This window comes from Artibeus jamaicensis, unplaced genomic scaffold (assembly GCF_021234435.1).
Source record: "Artibeus jamaicensis isolate MK-2021 breed Jamaican fruit bat unplaced genomic scaffold, CSHL_Jam_final contig_447, whole genome shotgun sequence".
In the NCBI taxonomy this organism is placed as follows: domain Eukaryota; kingdom Metazoa; phylum Chordata; class Mammalia; order Chiroptera; family Phyllostomidae; genus Artibeus; species Artibeus jamaicensis.
The window spans coordinates 2,536,535-2,558,322 of NW_026521834.1; the positions used below are offsets into that span (position 1 = coordinate 2,536,535).

General features: G+C 37.5%; 1 protein-coding gene across 5 annotated transcripts in view; it reads left to right on the plus strand.

The window, feature by feature from the left end:
- Positions 1-21,788, plus strand: part of GON4L (gon-4 like) — an 84,404-nt gene that overhangs the window by 21,143 nt on the left and 41,473 nt on the right. For all 5 annotated transcript variants that reach the window (XM_037132531.2, XM_037132529.2, XM_053666206.1 and 2 more), the window contains 8 exons: positions 2,849-3,042; positions 3,757-3,831; positions 4,005-4,055; positions 7,743-7,793; positions 8,116-8,211; positions 9,467-9,586; positions 10,103-10,273; positions 17,669-17,861. In XM_037132531.2, coding sequence (XP_036988426.2) covers positions 2,849-3,042; positions 3,757-3,831; positions 4,005-4,055; positions 7,743-7,793; positions 8,116-8,211; positions 9,467-9,586; positions 10,103-10,273; positions 17,669-17,861 — 951 coding nt within the window. The remainder of the gene's footprint in view (positions 1-2,848; positions 3,043-3,756; positions 3,832-4,004; positions 4,056-7,742; positions 7,794-8,115; positions 8,212-9,466; positions 9,587-10,102; positions 10,274-17,668; positions 17,862-21,788) is intronic.

Below are 21,788 nucleotides of genomic sequence, written 5' to 3' on the forward strand. Positions count from 1 at the left end.
CCCTCACCATTCCCCCCCTTTAGTTTATGACCACGTGTCTCAAGTTCTTTAGATTCTGTATTTCCCATTAGCTGCCTTTATCGTAAGTTTTCTTTTTTGGACTTTATATGAATTTTGGTCACATTGTGTAGATATAAATTTTGTAAAGTTTCTTTGGGTTAATTTTTAGTGAATAAATTTTATTATTTTGAGTATAGTATTAATAGTTTAAAATTGTCCTTGTTTTTTTTTTTTTCCAAACTTTTTTTCCTCTGGGTCCATTTAGCAATGAACAATGTTACTAAAAACCTGATAGGATAGTGGTATGAAGCTGAATCCAAACTTCCCGACTTCTAGTCAAGATAGCAGTGTAAACAATAAAATAGAATTTAGAAAAAATGTGTCATGGCCCTGGCTGGTGTAGCTCAGTGGATTGAGCGCGGGTCTGCGAACCAGAGTATCTCGGTTACATTCCCAGTCAGGGCACATGCCTAGGTTGCAGGCCAGTTTCCAACGGGGGACACGCAAGAGGCAACCATACATTGTTTCTCTCCCTATCTCCTTCCCTTCCCCTCAAAAAAAAAATGTGTCATGCAGTACAATAATAATAAAGCTGTTTTTTTACTTAGTAAGAAATAAAAACAAACAAAAAAACCTTCCTCAGTTGTCACATTTTTTCTTGTTTTGTGATTGCCAGGTCACTGTTAAAGGGCCAAAAAGATGAGGGAAAGGTGGATGGCAGCCCCTGGCTGGGTGGCTCAGTTGTTTGCTGTGTCGTTCTGTGCCCCAAAAAGGTTGTAGATTTGATCCCTCATCAGGGCACGTGCAGAAGGCAGCTGCTTGATATTTCTCTCTTACATTGATGTTCTCTTTCTCTCTCCCTCTCTTACATTGATGTTCTCTTTCTCTCTTCCTCTCTTTGTAAAATCAGTAATAAAAAATATTCGTGGGTGAGAATTTAAAAAAACAAAAAATAGATAGCAGAAGCTAAGAACTGACTAGATGGTCTGATGAGAAAGCATGTGTGAGGAAAGGGAGGAACAGAGAGAGGAGATCCAAGAACGGTGAAGAGAGAGAACGATTTTGGAGTTTATGGAGAAAGGGCTAAGTGAGATTAGAAAGGAGACTTTGGGAACAGATTTATATTCAGAGGTTTTTAGAATGTTGTGTAATTCCCCTTTTGCTGCTTTTTCAAAAGATCACTAGTAAAGACCTTGGTCACTTTTTGATGTTTTTGTAGTTTATATTTCTTTTACATCTATCACTTCTTTGGGATACATCTCAGGTCAGTTTATTTCTGATGAGGTTACATGAATGTAAGATGTGTGAATTCTACTTTTTTATTCTTTTTTTAAAAAATATTTTATTTATTTATTTTCAGCAAGAGGGGAAGGGAAGGAGAGAGGGAGAGAAATATCAATACATGGTTGCCTCTCATGTGTCCCCCACTGGGAACTGGCCTGCAACCCAGGCATGTGCCCTGACTGGGAATTGAACCGCTATCCTTTGCTTCACAGGCCCGCTCTTAGTCCACTGAGCTACACCAGCCAGGGTTTTACCTTTTTATTCTTAAAAGTCATCAGAAAAATTTTCATGTGATTAGAAACTCTTTGTAGACATTTTTCACTTGTTCTTCCCCACATTCCTTAAAAATACAGTTTTTAATGGCTCAGTTTCATTCCAATGTATGAATGTATCAATGTTCAGTTAACCATTCCTTTAATATTGGACATTTAGATATTTGCCATGTCTTTGCTAAAATAACTAATGTTGAAATTAATAACTTGGTTATTAATGATCTATTTCCCCATCTTTGCATGTCTAATTATCTCCTTGAGAAAAATTATTATTGTATTGAAAGTTATAAACATCAAATTCAAGTGCAAAAGCAATCGTTTGAAGTTACTAATAATTTTCACTTAGTAAATATTGCCAGGGAACATTTGAAGGTCATAAAATCTTCATAACAATGACAACCAACTTGACATTAATCTTCTCTAATCCCTGGTTTTCAGACAGTAACTGATGAAAAGAATCAGAGAGATGAGAACCTCAGTTTGGTGTTTCATGATAATCATTTCAAGACTTACCAGATAGTATTAATCAGGAAGTTTTTCCTTTTCTCTGGTTATATTCTCCTTTCCAAAGAATGGAGATATTTTGTACCTTTTTTTATTTGTATAGTTCATAAGAGTTTTTAAAATTAAGATGATGTAAGCTTTGTTCCTTTTCTCTCTACTGAGTAGTATAATAATTATAGTAAATTACATTTGTATACTGTTTCATTGGGTGTATGGTACTTTGATATATATCATTTAACTTAATTTACATGGCTTTCCTGATCAGCCAAATCTGTATTTTACAAGAGAAACAGAGATTCTATTGTCAAGGTACCCTGTTAAGTTGTAGAACTGGGCCACAAACTCAGTGTTTTCAGTGTATTACCTGGGCAATACAGAGTACTCACTGTGATTCTAGAGCTAGAGCGCTTAGCTTCAAAACATGGTTGTGTCATTACTAGCTCTTGGGAAAGTTTCTTATCTCTTTGCCTCAGTTTTTTTTTCCATCTGTGCAGTGGGAAAAAGAATAGTCCCCATCTAACAAGGTCATTATGAGGACTAAGTGAATTAATATATATAAAGTATGTAGAAGATTGTCTAGAATAAAATAAATATTCAGTGAAAGTTAGCTATTACTACTATGACAGTTCTACCACCTCCACCATTGCCACCACTACCACATCACAGTCTCTGATTTCCAGAGCCAGGCAGCTGGCAGCATGTTTTTCTTTTACAATGTTGCCTTTTGGGGTTAGGTTCTGGGAGCAATTATTCTGGAGATTCTGGTGAAGTTTTTGGTTTATTTGCAGAAGAGCAGGACATTGAAGAAAGTGAGAAAAGGCAGAAAAAGAAAAAAGGTACCAAAAGGAAACGAGATGGGAGGGGTCAAGAAGAAGGGACTTTGACTTATGACCTGAAACTGGATGATGTGCTTGACCGAACCTTAGAGGATGGTGCTAAGCAGCACAATCTGACAGCCGTTAATGTGCGAAACATCCTTCATGTGAGTAATCCTGGGACATCTAGCTATGTAATTGGAACCGAATTTGGGGGGGAAAGCAATAAAAGTACTCAGAAAATTCTTGATTTGTGATTTGTAAATTATTAATTTTGTGAGTTACCTACAGCAAAACATTTTATGTTTCAAGATAACTTTCTTTTTATACTCAGCACAAGTTTGAAATCTAAACACATTAAAGAAGAGCTTAACTGGGAAGATAAACAGTTTCTCTGCTTTTTTTCCCACTGATTTGATTATTTATTGTGTTATGTATGCGATTCAAAGATGAAAATGTTCACATTGGATTTACTCCTTTGTGGGTTAATATGCTCCAAAAGATGTCCAGTTAACAGTACTTTGCACATGTGCAAATACTGTTATTTGATATGTAGTAACACAATTATTTATAAAGCCTTTGTTGCTTATTACTGTTTCTCTTAAGCATGTAGTAACCTCAGAATCTCTCTTAATGACAGCCATTCCTATTCCCTGTAGCAGCTAATAAGATTAGTCTATTTACTGCTACATCGCTTGAAGCTGGGTGTTTTTGTCCAAAACTTGCTTCTTCACTTTCCATTGCCTTGCGTTACTCCAGTCTGAAGCCAATGAAATACCTAGTTATTGGTCTTTACATATATCTAGCAGAATCACAGAGAGATGAATATTATTTAGATGGCACATCTTTGTTGCATGATGTGAAATTTCATCTTTCTCCAGGAAGTAATCACAAATGAACATGTGGTAGCAATGATGAAAGCAGCCATCACTGAGACAGAAGATATGCCAATGTTTGTGAGTAGTTTATCAATTTTTTAGTATCATAGATCAGAGCCACCTGTCAACTGGCTATGTGTAGGAGGCCACTGTAAATAGTTTGACAGTTGGGGGTAAAGTTAGCATCTCAAAACCCAAAAATCACATGATGATATTTATTGTCTCTTTTCTTCTCATTTTCCCCTCTTTAGGAGCCCAAAATGACACGCTCTAAACTTAAGGAAGTGGTAGAAAAAGGAGTGGTGAGTGTTCTGTTTTTTCTTTATTGTTTATTTAGGTTGGTAAATAAGATGTAACTTCAGGTTATTTGTAGAGAAAAATTGAAAGTGGTCTGGATTTGCTTCCTTAAAGATTTATAAAAGATAAGTAAAGACAGAATATATAAAATCATTATCATACTTTATTTTTATTTTAGTTGATGTGGAAATACTGATTTTTTGGAAGCACTAGATAGAGAATCATTTAGAATTGTTGAAAGCAATGAGAGGGGTCAGTTTTTCTATTCATGTTACACATGGCAGTGTTGAGAGTAGGAGTTTTTAAAGTATATCCCAGGGACCACATGCATCAAGATTGCCCAAGTGTGGGTTCCCAGGAATGTTTATTAAAAATGAACATTCTTGGGCTCACCTTAGACCTAGAAATGGGGACCCATAGGTAGGGCCTGGGAATATTTATTGTTGAAAACATACTAGTTCTGCCCTGGCTGGGCTCAGTGGAGGCAAACCCAGGGCACATGCAGTTTAGGGCCAGGTCCCTGGTTGGAGGTGTGTGAGAGGCAACCACACATTGATGATTCTCTCCCTTTCTTTCCCTCTCTAAAAATAAATAAATAAAATCTTGTTTTAAAAAAAAGAAGAAGAAAACATACTAGTTCTTTTTTTTAAGGTTTTTTAAAAGATTTTATTATTTATGTATTTTTAAAAATATTTTTTAAAATTTATTTTTAGAGAGAGGGGAAGGGAAGGAGAGAGTGGGAGAGAAACATCAATGTGTGGTTACATCTCATGTGTCCCCTGCTGGGGGACCTGGCCTGCAACCTAGGCATGTTTCCTGACTGGAAATTGAACTGGTGACCCTTTGGTTAGCAGGTTGTCACTCAATCTACAGAGCCACACCAGCCAGGGCTAAAGATTTTATTATTTATTTATTTTTAGTGAGGGAGGAAGGGAGGGAGAGAAACATTGATCAGCATATTCTCCAGCACACCCCCAACCAGGGACCTGGCCTGAAACCCGGGCATGAACCCTAAACAGGAATCAAAGTGTCAGCCTCTCAGTTTGCAGGCTGGCACTCAATCTACTAAGCCACACCAGCCAGGGCCATACTAGTTTGTTCTTTTGCACACTAAATTATGAGAACCAGTTGAAGACTTCTGAAGTATTTTGGCACAGCAAGGTCTTCAATGCTTGGAACCATGTTATATCCCAATTAACAACAACCACTTGTTCAATTTGTGCTTACCTTCTGTGACAATGCAGGGGATAATTCTGAGGGAGTCCATTCTATCTCTGATAGTAAGGAAGGTGACCCAAAATGCTGTTACAATTTTTGTCTCATTCTTTGGTTCAGTTCCTTGCAACCCTGTGCAAGAAATGTATGTTCCTCTTCCACATGACCTTTCCCCTAGTTGAAGAAATCTAATATGTCTTCTTGTAACATTCTTTTCTTACTAAATATCCTCCAATTTTGTATTAGTCTTGTGTGACTGTTCTTTGTATACCTTTACAGACACCCTTAATGTGCCTAGTTTGTCTGTATCCTTTAACAATATGCCAGTAGTGGGATTTACTGCTCCAGATGTGAGTTAACTACTACAGATCAAGGTTAGGTTATCCCCTCAGTGTTCCAGATACCATATTTCTCTCTTTAAAAAAAATTGATTAATTGATTTTATTTATTTCAGCTTTAATTTAATTTTATTTACTTAGAGAGGAGAAGGGAGGGAGAAAGAGAGGAAGAAAAACATCAATGTGCAAGAGATTCAGTTGCCTCTTGAACACTCCCAAGTGGGGACCTAGCCCACAACCCGGGCATGTATCCTGACTGGGAATCAAACTGGTGACCTTTCAGTTCACAGGCTGGCATTTGGTCCACTGAGTCACAGCAACCAGGGCTTATTTGTTGATTTTAGATAAAGAGAAGAAGAGAGGAGGAGAGAGAAACATTGATTTGCTGTTCCACTTATTTATATATTTATTACTGGTTTCTTAGATGTGCCCTGACCAAGGATCAAATATGCAGTCTTGGCATATCTAGACAATGCACCAACCAACTGGCTACTCGGCCAGGGCCCCATATTTCTCTTAATGCAACCTGAGTTTGCACTGGCTGGGTTTTGTTTGTGTTTTTTGTTTTGTTTTGTTTTGACAGCCACATCATGTTTTTTGGTTTAATCATCTAACCTTGGTTGCATAAAGTGAAATGTCATCTTTCTGCAGGAAATTACACAAACGAACATGTGGTAGCGATGATGAAAGCAGCCATCATTGAGACAGAAGTATATGAAGTCTGCCTGACACACAGAGTATATTTAACATTAATTCCATGTTTGATTTGGAATAAAAGACCAAAGAGATCCAAGTCAGGCTCTGGATTATGTTTATCAACCATGAATACAGGTGTAGAGAAGTTGTACAACCCAAGACTATAGTTTATTACTGTATGTGGGAGAACAGGATTAGAGTCCCTATTGTTTCTTTTTAGATTTTGACTTTTTTTAATCCTCATCCTAGGGGATGTTTATTGATTTTAGGGAGAGAGAGAGAGAAAAACAAAGATGTGAGAGAGAAACATCAGTTGGTTGCTTCCCATATGTTCTCCGAACCTGGGAATTGAACCGATCCATAACCTAGCTATATGCCCTGACTGGGAATTGGACCTTAAGAGCTTTTGGTATATGGGATGGTGCTCCAACCAATTGAGCCACCTGGCCAGGGCCCTCTTGTTTCTTAATGCTTAATAGACTGACTCCAATGTACTTCCAGATGCTGCCTTGCCTTCCTGATGGATTTGACAATAGGGAAACTGATTGATTCAGAAACAAACATGGGAAGGGGTGTGGACCTGAATCACATCATCCCCTGGACATTATACAGTCCTAGCTACACAGAGCTAGATAAGTGACCAGAACATGGGGCTAAGGAGATGTGAAAAACCTGAGGTTCCTTGTAGAGACAGAACCTAGTGGCCTGTTGGGTTTTGTTCATAAGGTGATTTTGATTGGGTCATAATTAATGGTCAAGAAGTTATACGCTCCAGTGGTACTTTGTCAGTATTATGTAGGAGTGTTAGAAAATTCTTTAAAAGACTTTCCCCCCTAACTCTGCTGTTTAAAAACACATGCAAAAAGTTAAAATAATTGTAGTGAATCTGTATTCCATCTACATTTAACAATTGTAAATTTTATCATATTTGCTTTATGACTCTCTATATATCTATCTATTTTTTCCTGTATTATTTGAAAGTAAGTTGTGGACAACTTGACACTTTACCCCTAAATCCTTTCATAATAACTATTTATGGCTGGCTTTTTGGAGAAACAATTAGGGTAGATTTATGTAATTGAGTATAAAAAATACTGATGTCAAAAGGCTACTATCACCTATAATATTGTAGTTTATAGTAATTTTCACATTCATTATTCCATGTGAACCTAAGCTGTGGTATAAAGTAGGCAAGACAGATACAGAACCTTACTAGGTTTAAGGCAAAAATGCTAATGATGGAAGTAAAGTCTTCTCTCCTTTTGTTTTGTCAAGTTCTGATAAATACAGTAGTTGAGAGTATACTCTGAGGGATAATCAGTACTCTAGCTTAATGCAGCTCCATGGTAGGTATGGCTCTTTGGGATGGTAAAGAGGAAGTAAAAAACAAAAACAGTTTATTTCAGATAAGAGAACTTAATAATTTATATTCTTTGTTGGTAGGTAATTCCAACATGGAATATTTCACCAATTAAGAAGGCCAGTGAAATTAAGGTAAACTTGGAAGAGGTAATTCTTATTCTTTTCCAGAAAGAATTAATCAGTTTTGAAACCTAAGTACTTTGTATTTGTTAACATTATGGGGCCTTTTGATTTAAGGTTTTAAAATTCCAGCTTTAGTTTTTTTATTCTGTTACTCCTAGGTTTGACTTTCTTGCTAGGCATGTCTTTAAATCCTGCTTGTTGCTACCTGTTTTAGCTCACTGTGCTCTTCAGATTTTTTTTTTCCTGCTCTGCCTTTTCCCCATTATTTTCCACATACATTCGATTTATGTCTCCTATTTACTCCATTTCTCTCTGCATTGTATTTATGAAGCCGCCTCAGTTTGTGGATATTAACCTTGAAGAAGATGACTCCTCAGATGAAGAGTACCAGCCAGATGATGAAGAAGAAGATGAGACTGCAGAAGAGGTCAGTGGTGACACTCGTGAGTGTTAGTTGATAATACAGGAAAAATTGGCTCAATAAGGCAGAATGTATCTTGCTTCCTTACTAAGATCACCTGTTCTTTTTTTTTAAAGATTTTACTTATTTATTTATTTTTAGACAGAGGGAAAGAGAGGGAGAAAGAGAGAAACATCCGTCAGTTGCCTCTTGCCAGCCCCCAGCTGAGGACCTGGCCTGAAACCCAGGCATGTGCTCTGACCAGGAATCGATCCATCAACCTTTCAGTTTGCAGGCCAGCGCTCAGTCCATTGAGCCACAATAACCAGGGCATCACCTGTTTTTTTTTTTTTTTTTAAAGTCCTCTTTTTTTTTTTTTTTTTAAGATTTTATTTATTTATCTCTAGAGGGGAAAGGAAGGAGAGAGGGAGAGAACTGGCCTGCAACCCAGGCATGTGCTCTGACTGGGAATCGAACCGTGGTTGCTTGGTTCCCAGGCCCGCGCTCAATCCACTGAGCTACACCAGCCAGGGCTACCTGTTTTTTATTATACTCATTGTTTGCACAAACCCAAGACTGTGAAGTGTTTTCTCTTCACACTCTTAATTTTTCACGTCTTGTATTATGAAATATAACACATATATAACATACAGAACTATACATAGAAGAAAAATAAAAATATACACCGTAATTATGAAGGTATTTCTCATGAAATTTCTTGAGTCATTAAACATTGCCAGGATACCCCTTATTTGCCCTTCCTAATTATAATCATTTCTGTTCCCCTAAAAATAGCTATTATCCTGATTTTTTGATAATTACTTTCTGTTTTTTCTTTATAGTTATTATCACCTAAATGTGCAGTTCTACACACTATAGTTCAATTTTTTACTGTCTCTGAACCTTATATAAATGGACCCATAGTGTATGTATTCTTTTGTATCTGACTTTTTTGTGTGTGCAACATTAATCCTTTGAGATACTATTGCTTGCAGCTATGGTTAATACTCATTTTTGTGTAATATTATATTTTTAATGTGTTCTTTGAATTGTCTGTAAAAGGATTTTAAATGAATGCCTTATAATTTTACAAAGTTGCATTGCTGATGAGCACAGTGATGTGACACCTTCAGAATATTAAGCTTCTATTTACATTCTGTTTTCCTTTATTCTGACTAATTGAGTGATTGATATTTTGTGATTTCATTCTCTCGAGGTACTTGAGACTCAGTGGAATAAGGTAGAGGCATAAATACAAAAGTGAACTGGGTTTCTTTTGTAGAGTTTATTGGAAAGCGATGTTGAAAGTACTGCTTCATCTCCACGTGGAGCAAAGAAATCCAGATTGAGACAGTCTTCTGAGATGACTGAAACAGATGAAGAGAGTGTCATATTATCAGAGGTGAATCTGCATCATACAAAAGAGATAAGTTATAACTGTATAAATAGATTATTTCTCCATGGTGATTATGAGCTATTACCCTTTGCCAAACATGAATCAAGATCAGTAAGCATGCCACTATCTTCCTAGTGTTTTTGACTGCTTATAACTGTTCAGATTTCAAAGTCTCTTAAGTCATTGAACATTTAAGAGAAAACTGAGCTCAGTGATAGGGAGAGAGCTTTTCTGAGTTCTCATTAAGGGACCAAATATGAGTGATTAGCAGAGTTTCTTTTTCTTTTGTCTTTTTCATACCTCTTTTCTGATGTTGTCCTAAAGCCATTTTTATTAGATTCCCCACTTTTTGGTAACCTAAGTAGCATCCTGTTGGCTTCATTGGAAATAGCACAATTCCTAATTAGATTAACATATTTGACAGTCTTTGTTTTCATGTGCCTCTCTCTCCCCACTTTTTCCCCCTCTCTTTTTCACTCCCTTCCTGTTTATTTTTTTTATGTGCTTGCATCTTTTAATCAGGCTGAGAAAGTCACCACGCCTGCCATCAGGCACATCAGTGCTGAGGTAGTGCCCATGGGGCCCCCGCCCCCGCCAAAACCCAAACAGACCAGGGATAGTACTTTCATGGAGAAGTTGCATGCTGTGGATGAGGAACTGGCTTCCAGTCCGGTCTGCATGGATTCTTTCCAGGTAAACATAATTCTGAATTGCTGAGAAAGTCAAATTGAATTGTTTAGTTGTTGCTCAGGTTGGGAAGGGAGAAAGGAAGATGCTAAATTCTGTTATAATAAGAAATAGTTATGAAATTTTAGGTCTTTGATACTCTTATTTGGTTTGTACTATTTTATTGTGAGAATGGCAACTCCTAAGGGAGGGGTAAGGTATGCAAAAGAGCATTTTGAAATGCGGAACATAGGAACCACCACAGCCAGATTCCCTCAGTACTAGCCTTGACCACAACTGCCAGTTTTCTCCCTCTTTCTCACTCTCTGCACACATGTGTTTTTTCCTGAATCACTTCAGAGCGTGTGGCGATTGTGATGCCGTTTGACTCCTAAATACTTTAATGTGTATTTCGTAAAAATGAGGACGTTCAGTTAGGAAAATAAAGACACAGAAATGTAATTTAATCTATTAAAGGTCTAGTTTAGATTTTACCATTTGTCCTACTAATGTCCTTTATAGAAAAATACTTTTTTTTTTTACTCACACAGGAGCCAAGCTAGAATTATGTGTTGTGTTTAGTTGTGTTGTCTCTTAGTCTCTTTTAATCTGGAAGAGTTTCTCAGTCTGTCTTTTCATAGCTTTAATATTTTTTAACTGTATAGACCAGTATTTTATAGAATGTACCTCAATTTTGGTTTTTCTGATATATCGTCATAATAGGATTCAGATTATACATTTTTGGCACAAATACCATGGCAGCGAGGTATCCTTTTTAGTATAATATATTATATCAAGAGGCATATCACATCTCTCATGTTAATTTTTTATCACGTTTCAGGTGGTTACTACTTGATTTCCTCACTGTAAAATTATTTTTTCTTGCATTTTAAAATTAATTAGTATGTTTTTTATGAGGATATACTTTGAGGACAAACATCTTTTTACCCTCTGCTTTTATAATCCATTACTTATTCTTGTTTGAAATAATCATTACCTTGGTCATTATCAAATGATGACTTTCTAAATTTCATCAGTTTTTAATATTCTAAATTTTCCCCGCCAGTCTTATAGGTCAGTGAAAACTGTGTCTGTCCTAAAATTTAAAAACAGTATTAAATGGAATCGCTCTCAAAAAGGTTATTAAACTTAATCACGGTGCTTTGGAGTGATTGAGTAGTTGTGTTAGGGGCAGTAGTGTTTTATATAACCATTTATTCATACACATACTTAATGACTGAAGTTGGGGAATAACAGTGCATAAGAAAGAAAATGTCCTTCTTGTTTGGACCTTACAGTCTGTTGGGGAGAGAGAGACCATAAACACATAAATCATTTCATGTAGTGGTAAAGTGCTGGGAACTAAGGGAAAACAAGGAAAGGAGGTAGTGCCTGTGAGAGTACTTTACATAGCATGATCAAGAAACGGCCTCTTGAGGAGGAGGTATTTGAGCTGAGATCTGAATGAGAAGGAGCCAGGCTTCTAAAAGATCTGGGGGAAAGGGTTCATTCAGGGGAAGCAGCACATTCAGAGTTCCTTGTGTGAACAGGCCTAGCGGAGTCAAGGGATAAAAACTGGCTCCCCCATTGGGATCATGGGAAGTAGTAGCAGGAGTGGAGTCAGAGAGCTAAGCAAGAATGGGAGATCATGAGGGTTTTGGAAAACCATGATAAAGAATTTAGACTTTATTTTAATACTTAGAAAAGCTTTTTGTGATATTTTATTGTTTTAAATAATGTTTTATTTTTCAATTACAGTTGACATACAATATTATATTAGTTACAGGTATATAACCCACTGATTAAACATTTATATAACTTACGAAGTGATCATCCCAGTAAATCTAGCACCAACCTGGTACCATTCATAGTTATTACAATATTGTCGACTATATTCCCTTTGCCGTGTTTTATATCCCCATGACTGTTCTGTAACTGCCAATTTGTACCCCTTAATCCCTTCATCTTTTTCACCATTCCACACAATCCCCCTCCCATCTGGCAAATGTCAAAATGTTCTCTGTATCTATGATTCTGTTTCTGGTATTCTTGTTCATTTATTTTGCTTTTTAGATTGTACATATAAATGAAATCATATGACATTTGTTTTTCTCTAACTTATTTCGATCAGCACAATTAGGTTCATCCATGTTGTCGCAGATGTCAAGATTTCATTCTTTCTTATCACTGAGCCATATTTCACTGCATACATGTACCTCTCCATCTTTATACATTTATCTATTGATAAACACTTAGGTTGCTTCTGTATCTTGGGTATTCTAAATACCCAAGAACATATGGATGCATATGTCTTCTTAAACTTGATCTTAGCTCAAAAGCTGAAAAGTGATGCATGTGTATTTTTGATGTAGTGATTTAGGTTTCTTTTTTTAAAAACTATATTGATTATGCCATTACAGTTGTCCCATTCCCCCCTTCATTCCCCTCCACCCTGCACACCCTCCCCCACCATTCTCCCCCTTTAGTGTATGACCACATGTCTCAAGTTCTTTAGATTCTATATTTCCCCTACTATTCTTGCCCTCCCCCCTATCTATTTTCTACCTACCATCTATGCTACTTATTTTCTGTACCTTCTCCCCCCTTCTCCTCCTCTCCCCTGTTGCGAACCCTCCATGTGATCTTCATTTCTATGGTTCCACTCCTGATCTAGCTGTCCTCTTAGTTTGCTTTTGTTTTGGGAGTGGCTGTTAATAACTGAGTTTGCTGTCCTTTCACTGTTCATCTTTTTTATCTTCTTTTTCTTAGATAAGTCCCTTTAACCTTTCATATAATAAGGGCTTGGTGATGATGAACTCCTTGAACTTGATCTTATCTGAGAAGCACCTTATCTGCCCTTCCATTCTTAATGAAAGTTTTGCTGGATAGAGCAATCTTGGTTGTAGGTCTTTAGATTTCATGACTTGGAATACCTCTTTCCAGCCCCTTCTTGCCTGTAAGGTCTCTTTTGAGAAATCGGCTGACAGTCTGATGGGGACTCCTTTGTAGGTGACCCCTTATCTCTTGTTGCTTCTAGGATTCCCTCCTTCATTTTAATATTGGCTAATGTAATGATGATGTGGCTTGGTGTGTTCCTTCTTGGGTCCAACTTCTTTGGGACTCTCTGAGCTTCCTGGATTTCCTGGAAGTCTATTTCCTTTGCCAGATTAGGGAAATTCTCTTTTCTTATTTGTTCAAATAAGTTTTCCACTCGTGGCTGTTCCTCTTCCCCTTCTGGTACCCCTATAATTCGGATGTTGGAGCATTTAAAGATGTCCTGGAGGTTCCTAAGTCCCTCCTCATTTTTTTTGAACTCTTGTTTCTTCATCCTTTTCTGTTTGGTCATTTTTTTCTTCCTTCTCCCCCCTTTGATTTGAGTCCCAGTTTCCTTTCCATCACTATTGGTTTCCCGTGCATTTCCTTTAATTTCAATTAGTTTAGCCTTCATTTCTTCCTCTAATTTGGCCTGTTATGTATGAAGAGCGGAGCCTTAGGTGTTCATCAGGGCGGGCCGCCCAGGTTGCTGGGTTGTGGCCCTGTATGTGGGGGTGGGGTCAAAGAGGAGCAATGGCGGTCCCCTCTGCTGCTCCCTGCCGTTGGGGCCTGCGAGGTCTGTCTCAATGCTCACCCCTTTGTTGGTTTTCTGTGTGCAAATGTGTGACCGGGGTCAGCCCTTCACCTTGTACCTCACTGGGTCTACCCGTTGCTACCCCATGCCTGGGATCCGCCAACTGCCACCCATGTGCCTGGGTTGGTCTGGCCTAGTTTACCTGCACAACCCCGCTCCGCCAGTTGCTGGCTCTACCCCTCTTATCGGTCTGGCTGAAGGGTTTGTTGTTGTCGGACTTCCGTATAGTTTAATTTTCTGTGTTTTGGCTGCATTTTTTGTTACTAAACTTTGTTGTCTTTAAACTTGGTTGTGCGAGAAGGCACAGTGTTTCCACCTACGCCTCCATGGGGAAGTCCCAGGTTTCTTCGGATAAATACCCAGGAGTGGATTTGCTGGGTCTTTTGATGTCTTGTTATATAGCCTTTGTTTTAAAGTCAGTTTTGTCTGGTATATATATTGCCACCCCAGCTTTTTTTGTTTCTGTTTTCATTTTCATGAAATATCTTTTTCTATCACTTCACTTTTCCATCTGTGTGTCTTTCAATCCAAAATGAGTCTCTTGTAGAGTCTCATTGTGTGCAAGGGCCTTGATTTTTTTTTTTAATCCATTCAGCCTCCATGTATTTTTTGATTGGAACATTTAATCCATTTGTATTTAAAGTATTGTTGATAGACCCTGGCCAGGAGCTCAGTTGAATGGAGCATCGTCTGCACACCCCACAGTTGTAGGTTTAATCTCTGGTTAGGCCACCTACAAGAAGCAACTAATGAATGCATACAATACATGGAATAGTAAATCGATGTCTGCCTCTCTCTCTCTCCCTCTGTCCCCCTCCCTCTCCCTCCCTCTCCCTACCTCTCCCTCTCCCCCCTCCCCCCTTCTTTCCTGTCTCTCTCTAAAATTAATAAATAAAAATTAAAGTAATTGTTGATTCCCAGTCAGGGCACATGCCTGGGTTGCAGACCAGTTCCCTGCAGGCCAGTTCCCAGCAGGGGACGCATGAAAGGCAACCATACATTGATGCTTCTCTCCCTCTCTTCTTCCCTTCCCCTCTAAAGATAAATAAATAAAATCTTAAAAAAAAAATTAAAGTAATTGTTAATAGATATATATTTATTGCCATTTTATTATTCATATTCAGGTTCTCAATGACGGTTATTCTGTAGTTGTTTTTTTTTAAGATTTTTTCTTTATTTTTAGAGTGAGGGGAAGAGAGGGTGAAAGAGAGGGAGAGAAACATCAATCAGTTACTTCTTGCACACACCCTCACCGAACTTACAGCCCAGGCATGTGCCCTGACCAGGAATCAAACCAATGACCCTTTGCTTTGTGAGATGATGCACAACAGTGCTAAACCAGTCAGAGTAGAACACAAAGAATTTTTAGAGTAGTGAAAGCATTCCATATGATACTGTAATGGTTGCTACAGGTATCCAAACACATAGAATATACAGCATGGATAGTAAGCCCTAATATAAACTAGGAATCTGACCCGCAATCCAGGCATGAGCACTGACCAGGAATCAAACCTCAAACCATTGGCATTTGAGCCAGTGCTCAATCTACTGAGCCATATCAGCCAGGGCTGTTCTGTAGTTTAGTTGTAATTTTGATATGGTTGTAGGAGGATGCCAGTACCGCATTTATATACTTTGCTATCTTTACTAGATGGCCTTTTGGTGATATTTTCTGACTGATGTTAAAAATTTCCCTTTGGTTAGGGTATAGTAGAGCCAGAGCAGAAACAGATCTGTTGGGAGTTGCTATGGTAGTCTAGGGAGGACTTTCTAAATTGATCTGCAAATTCAGTACAATTTCTCTCTAAATTGCAGTTGCTTTCTTTTTACAGCAATTGGAAGCATATCCTAAAATTCACATTGAAATGAAATGGGCGAGAATAGCCAAAACAGTCTTTAAAAAGAACTGAGTTGGAAGTCTGTACTTCCCAATTTCAAAAGTTACTACAAAGTTAAAATTATCAAGACAGTCTAGTACTGGCATGAGAACAGACGTATTAGATTGATAAAATAGAATTCAGAGTCCAAAAATAAATAATTGCAATGGTCAGTTGATTTTTGACAAGTGTGCCAAGACTGATTAATGAAGAAAGAGGAGTCTTTTCAACAAATGGTACTGAGACAACTGGAAATCCACGTACAGAAGTATAAAGTCCGAGTCAGACCTTTACCTGTGCCATACGCAACAGTTAAACTAGATCATTGACCTGAATTTTAGAGCTAAAACTATAAAGTCTTAGAAGAAAGCATAAGAGTAAATCTTTCTAATTTTTGATTAGGCAGTTATTTCTAAAACCAAAAGCAAAAGTGACAAAAGAGAAAATAGATACATTGTGCTCATTAAAATTAAAAACTTTGTGCTTCAAAGGGTACCATCACAAAAGTGAAGGCAACCCACAGAATGAGAAAATAATTGCAAATCACATATCTGAGAAGGGAGTCATATCCATAATACATAATGAACTCTTATAATTCAACAGTAAAAAGACAACCCAATTAAAAACCGGGACAGAAGGGAGAGTTTTGAGGGGGATGGCTGAAAAAGGGAAAGGGGTTGAGGTGTACAAATTGCCAGTTGTTAAAACAGTCAGGGGTTGTAAAGTACAGCATAGGGAGTATAGTCAACAGTATTTTAATGAGTATGTATGGTGTCAAATGGGTGCTTGACTTTTTGAAGTGGTCACTTTGTAAGTTTATATGAGTGTCTAATGACTGTATCATATCCCCAAAACTAATGTGCTGTATGTCAGCTATAGTTGAAAAAGTAAAAAAAGATTTAATGGGCAAAGGATATGAATAGACATTTCTGCACAGAAGGTATACAAATGGCCAATAAGCACATGAAAAGATACTCAATATTGTTAGTCGTTAGGGAAGTGCAAATCAACACTCCAGTGAGATACAAATTCACACCCACTAGGACTGCTGTAATTAAAAAAGTGTTCAATAGCAAGTGTGGGTAAGGATGTGGAGAAAAGTGGAACGCTCTAGGAACGTGAAATTGTGTAGCTTCATTGGAAAATGATTTGGTGGTTTCTCAAAAAGTTAAACATAGTTACCATATGACCCAGAAGTTCCTTGGCAAAGTAATTGAAAACATGTAAAAATGTGTACACAAATGTTAATAACATCATTATTCATAATAGCCCCAAAGTGGAAACAACTCAAATTTTCATCAATTAACACAAATAAACCAAAAATTTATATATATAATGGAGTATTGTTTTGCAATAAAAAGGACAAAGTATCGATACGTGCTAAAAAATGGTTAAACTTTGAAAACATTATGCTTAAGTAAAAAAAAGCCAGAGACAAAAGGCCACATATTTCATTTATATGAAATATCCAGCATAAGCAAATCCATAGAGATGGAAAGTGGACTAGTAGTTATCAGAGACCGGATGAGGGTGAGACTAGGGTTGGGAGTGGCTGTTAATGGAAATGGGAGTTCTTTTGGGGGTGAAGAAAATGTTCTGGAATTAGTGTGGATGGTCACACAACTCTGTGAATATAGTAAATAGTAAAATTCACTCAATTTTATACTTAAAAAGTGAATTTTATGATATGTAAATTAGAGCTTAATAAAGGTGTTATAAATGTCCCTGAAATGTGGGTTTTAAAGTTGATGTCATTGTCCTTATAGTTTCTCAGAGAATAATAAATCCAAATTGTTTAAAGAAGACACTTTGGCATTTTAGGTAAGAAGAGAAGCACAGAGGATATGATGAGGGCTGGAGAATTTGGAAGTACTAGGCATTCAGTGACATGTTTTTATTTCCTTCTCCATTGCCTAGCCAATGGATGACAGTCTCATCGCATTCCGAACCCGCTCTAAGATGCCTCTGAAAGATGTTCCCCTGGGGCAACTAGAGGCAGAGCTCCAGGCTCCAGACATCACACCAGACATGTATGACCCCAATACAGCAGACGATGAGGACTGGAAGATGTGGCTCGGGGGACTCATGAATGATGATGTGGGGAATGAAGGTAAGTAGTTTTGTTTGCATTTATGATGTATTCTGTGGATTATTTCTGTGGTAAAATTTTCATTAGCTTAAAGGAGTATTTTTGGTTAATTGAATTTTATTTTATATTTACCCAACAATTTACATTAAATCAGTAGTAAATTCTGCACCCCTTCCATTTTTGGTTAAGAATGTTCCCAAACATTTTTTGAATGCTAAGAATCCTCCCCTGAACCATAAATGCACACATAATTTTATATACCATTTCATGAGAGTACGTTGATTGACTCAGACTATTGTGTGTGTTAAGGTTCTTTATCAAGTAGGTAAAAGAATGCAAAATCCCAACTTGCCGGAAGATCAAATGAAACCAGACTTTGTGAAGGTCAGAAAAACCTGCAGTAGAATCGAGGTCCTGTTAAGACCCTCTTTCCCTCTCTGTAGTCTTCATCTCTACTTCTTTTGTCAATCGACTCTATTATCAAACACGGTTTTTTCTATACAGCTTGAACTATGGTCATAAGCGCACCATCGACTTCTTGCTTTTTCCCCAGTTCAGAAAGATTCTCTCCAACAGGCTCCAGTTGGAAAATCCAGGGGAACAACTCAGATTGGCTCGGTTTGGTCACATGCTTACTCTCTTGGTGTTGCATGAGTTTGATAGGGAGATTCTGTGAGCACGAAGCCCTGGGATTGACATCACCCAACACAACAATGTGATTGGACTGTGCTGTTCCTCAAAAGAAGTGATAGTTGTTTCCAGAAGTGGGGAAGGAATATTAATCAGACAAAAATAGCATTGACTACAGTCATACATGATGTAGGAATCCCTACCATAACCCTTATTTTACAATATAAGAAAAATTCCTATTTTAATAGGTGAAATAAACATTATTAAAACTGTCTTTTGTAATTTTTAAACAGTGTACTGTAGTGGAAATCAGGCATTACATCATCTTGTGCAATATACTTTGTAACTTTGTAGATTTAGAAGCTGTGAGATTGACTTAATATGTAGTGATCTCAGATGTCACATTCTTTTGATGGAATCAGGACAGTTTCATTAGTATTGTTATTTTTGTTTTGTTTTGTTTTACTTTTTTCGAAGGGAATGACGAGAATATTTTCATCCGTTGTGTTATGTAGGAGTCACAGTTGTTAAAAAAATTTGTGTATCCAAACCAAGGCCAATCAGTCCAGTTATATTTTTATATGATCAGAGGCCTGCATTATCTCACTTTAATCTGTAGCCAAATCCATTTCTGCTATTTCTGAATCATATCATATCCTGTCAAATTTAATTACAAACAACTTACACAGCACATCTTTACTTCTTTCCTTGTCTTTTAAAACTACCATAAGATTTAGCCCTGGCTGGTGTGGCTCAGGGAATTGAATGCTGGCCTCTGAACCAAAGGGTCACTGGTTTGATTCCCAGATAGGGCACATGCCTGGGTTGCAGGCCGGGTCCCCGGTTGGGAATTCATGAGAGAGAAACTGATGTTTCTCTTCCTTCCCCTCTCTAAAAATAAATAAATAAAGTCTTTAGTAAAATAAAATTACCATAAGATTTATGTGTTGAAAAGAATAATGCTTTAAGGTACAGAACAAATAATTTGGATGGAAATAGACTGAATAAATGTTTGGTTGCCTCCTGTACATGCTCTGAGTACTGCCTCTGGGTATTGAACCCGTAACCTAGGTCTGTGCCCTGACCAGGAATCAGACCCCCAACCTTTTGGTGTTATAAGATGGTATTCAACCAACTGAACCACCAGCAAGGGCATCCTTCAATGTATCTCACAAAGCTATTAATAATTATATTGTACATCATTTGATAAATGTTTATCAAGTACTTTACTTTTACAAGGCATTATGCTAATATCTGGCAGATGAAGGAGCATAATCATCTTGTCAGGAAGTAAAGTGTATGATTGTTGCCTGGTCCATTATTAGATATGCAACACATTTGGGGTGAATAAAGTTGAATAAACTCAGGTACACCATAAAAGTGGCGTAACAACTGTTCTAAGGACCAGGAAGAGGAAGAAAGAGGAAGAAAGGATTCTTGTTTAGGGTGATCTGAGGAGGGGGTGGTTGAGGTGGGCCTTTGAAAGATATTTCACAACAGTTACATTTGCCAGCAGTTATGTTGATGAGGCAGATGACTGGAAGTGACGTGAGATAATGTGTGCTATGGGTTCTGTGAGATGTCCTCCCAGGAATTTTTCTGTATTATATACATGCTTGGTGTAAAGAAATCAAGTACAGTAAGTCCTCACTCAACATGATTGATAGGTTGTGCAAGTTCAAGTGAAACAACCATGAGATGAAACCAGTTTTTCCATAGGTTAATTGATGTAAACAAGAGTTAAGTTCCTATATCATATCAATGTAATAACAAAAGGCCTACCATTGACAAAATGATGTTTTTTGACAACTTGCTGTATTATGTAATGAAAATCATAAAAGCCCTTCTTCATGATGACAATTTCATACCCCAGAGGGATCACTGGTAATATTTTGATATGCATCTCTAAGAGTTTTCAGATAAGAAGTTACCTTTTAGTTTTCTACAATAATGTAGAAATAGGAATAATTTAAGTCCTATATTTAGATTTAGGACCTTCCCCAAACATTTAGAAAAGACAGATAACAAGAAGTTGGTATGAATCACCTGGCTGGTGTAGCTCAGTGGATTGAGCACAGGCCTGCAAACGAGAGGATTGCGGTTCGATTCCCAGTCAGGGCATATTCCTGGGTTGCAGACTGGTTCCCTGCAGGCCACTTCCCAGCAGGGGATGCACAAAAGGCAACCATACATTGATGATTCTCTCCCTTTCTCCTTCCCCTCTAAAGATAAATAAATAAATAAAATCTTAAAAAAAAAGTTGGTATGAATCTTAGCATTCTTCTTCTTTTCTACCCACTCCTAGAGCAGAAATGCTAATGCACAAACTTGTATGAAGGGGAAAAAGATGAAACATGAAGATGAGTCTTTGACAAACAAACTGGAGAATCGGTTTCTTAATAATCAACAACCCATATATTATCAAATTAGTCTTTCCAATAGGAGTGTAAGCTTCTTGCTTTTTCATTACCTCTTTGAGAATCCAATGAAAGCTATGTAGCCTCTCTCCAGAAAACTACATGCCCACATACGTGAAATTTTTTCACGTGATTATTTTCATGATTTATAAATCTCTTGGAAGTTCATTTACTGACACTTTCTTTTTCTACAAACTCACCCTCAAGGTTCCTGACATCAAGGCTCAAAATCTCTGCAGAAAGGAATGAACAGAGACAAAGATATTTCCATCCATTTTGTAGAAGTCTCAGAGAAATTCATTGTGATTGCTTAGTGTTACAAAATCAGTTGGTTATATATTGCTAAGATTAGAACCCAGTTTAATATTTATTCTAGAAACATGTCAATTAAAGTAGGGGACATTAAAGCATTTTTTAAACAGATGTAACAATACAAGCAAACTCTGCTTTTGTCCTCATATCTAAGCAAATAAAAAATTTGGCAGTAAATCAGGTTCTCATACCTTTATCAGTGTCAGCAGCTTTGGTGCCCTGATTTTCATCACCTTGGTTGAAAGAGCTGAGATGGTAGCTATTGAGAAGGAAAGCCCAGACAGGGTTGGTTGTCAGGATTTTTGGAATAGAGGGCAGTGTTTCTTACAATATGATCCTTAGCACTTGAATCAGAATTAAGGAGTGTAAGGGTATACATGTGTTAGATGGTGTTAAATATACAAATTCTAGCCCTGGCTGGTGTGACTCAGTGGACTGATTGTCAGCTTGCAAACCAAAGGGTTGCCAGTTCGATTCCCAGTCTGGGCATATGCCTGGGTTGCAGGCCAGGTTCCCAGTAGGGGGCTTGGGAGAGGTAACCACACATTGATGTTTCTCTCCCTCTCTTTCTCCCTCCCTTTCTCTCACT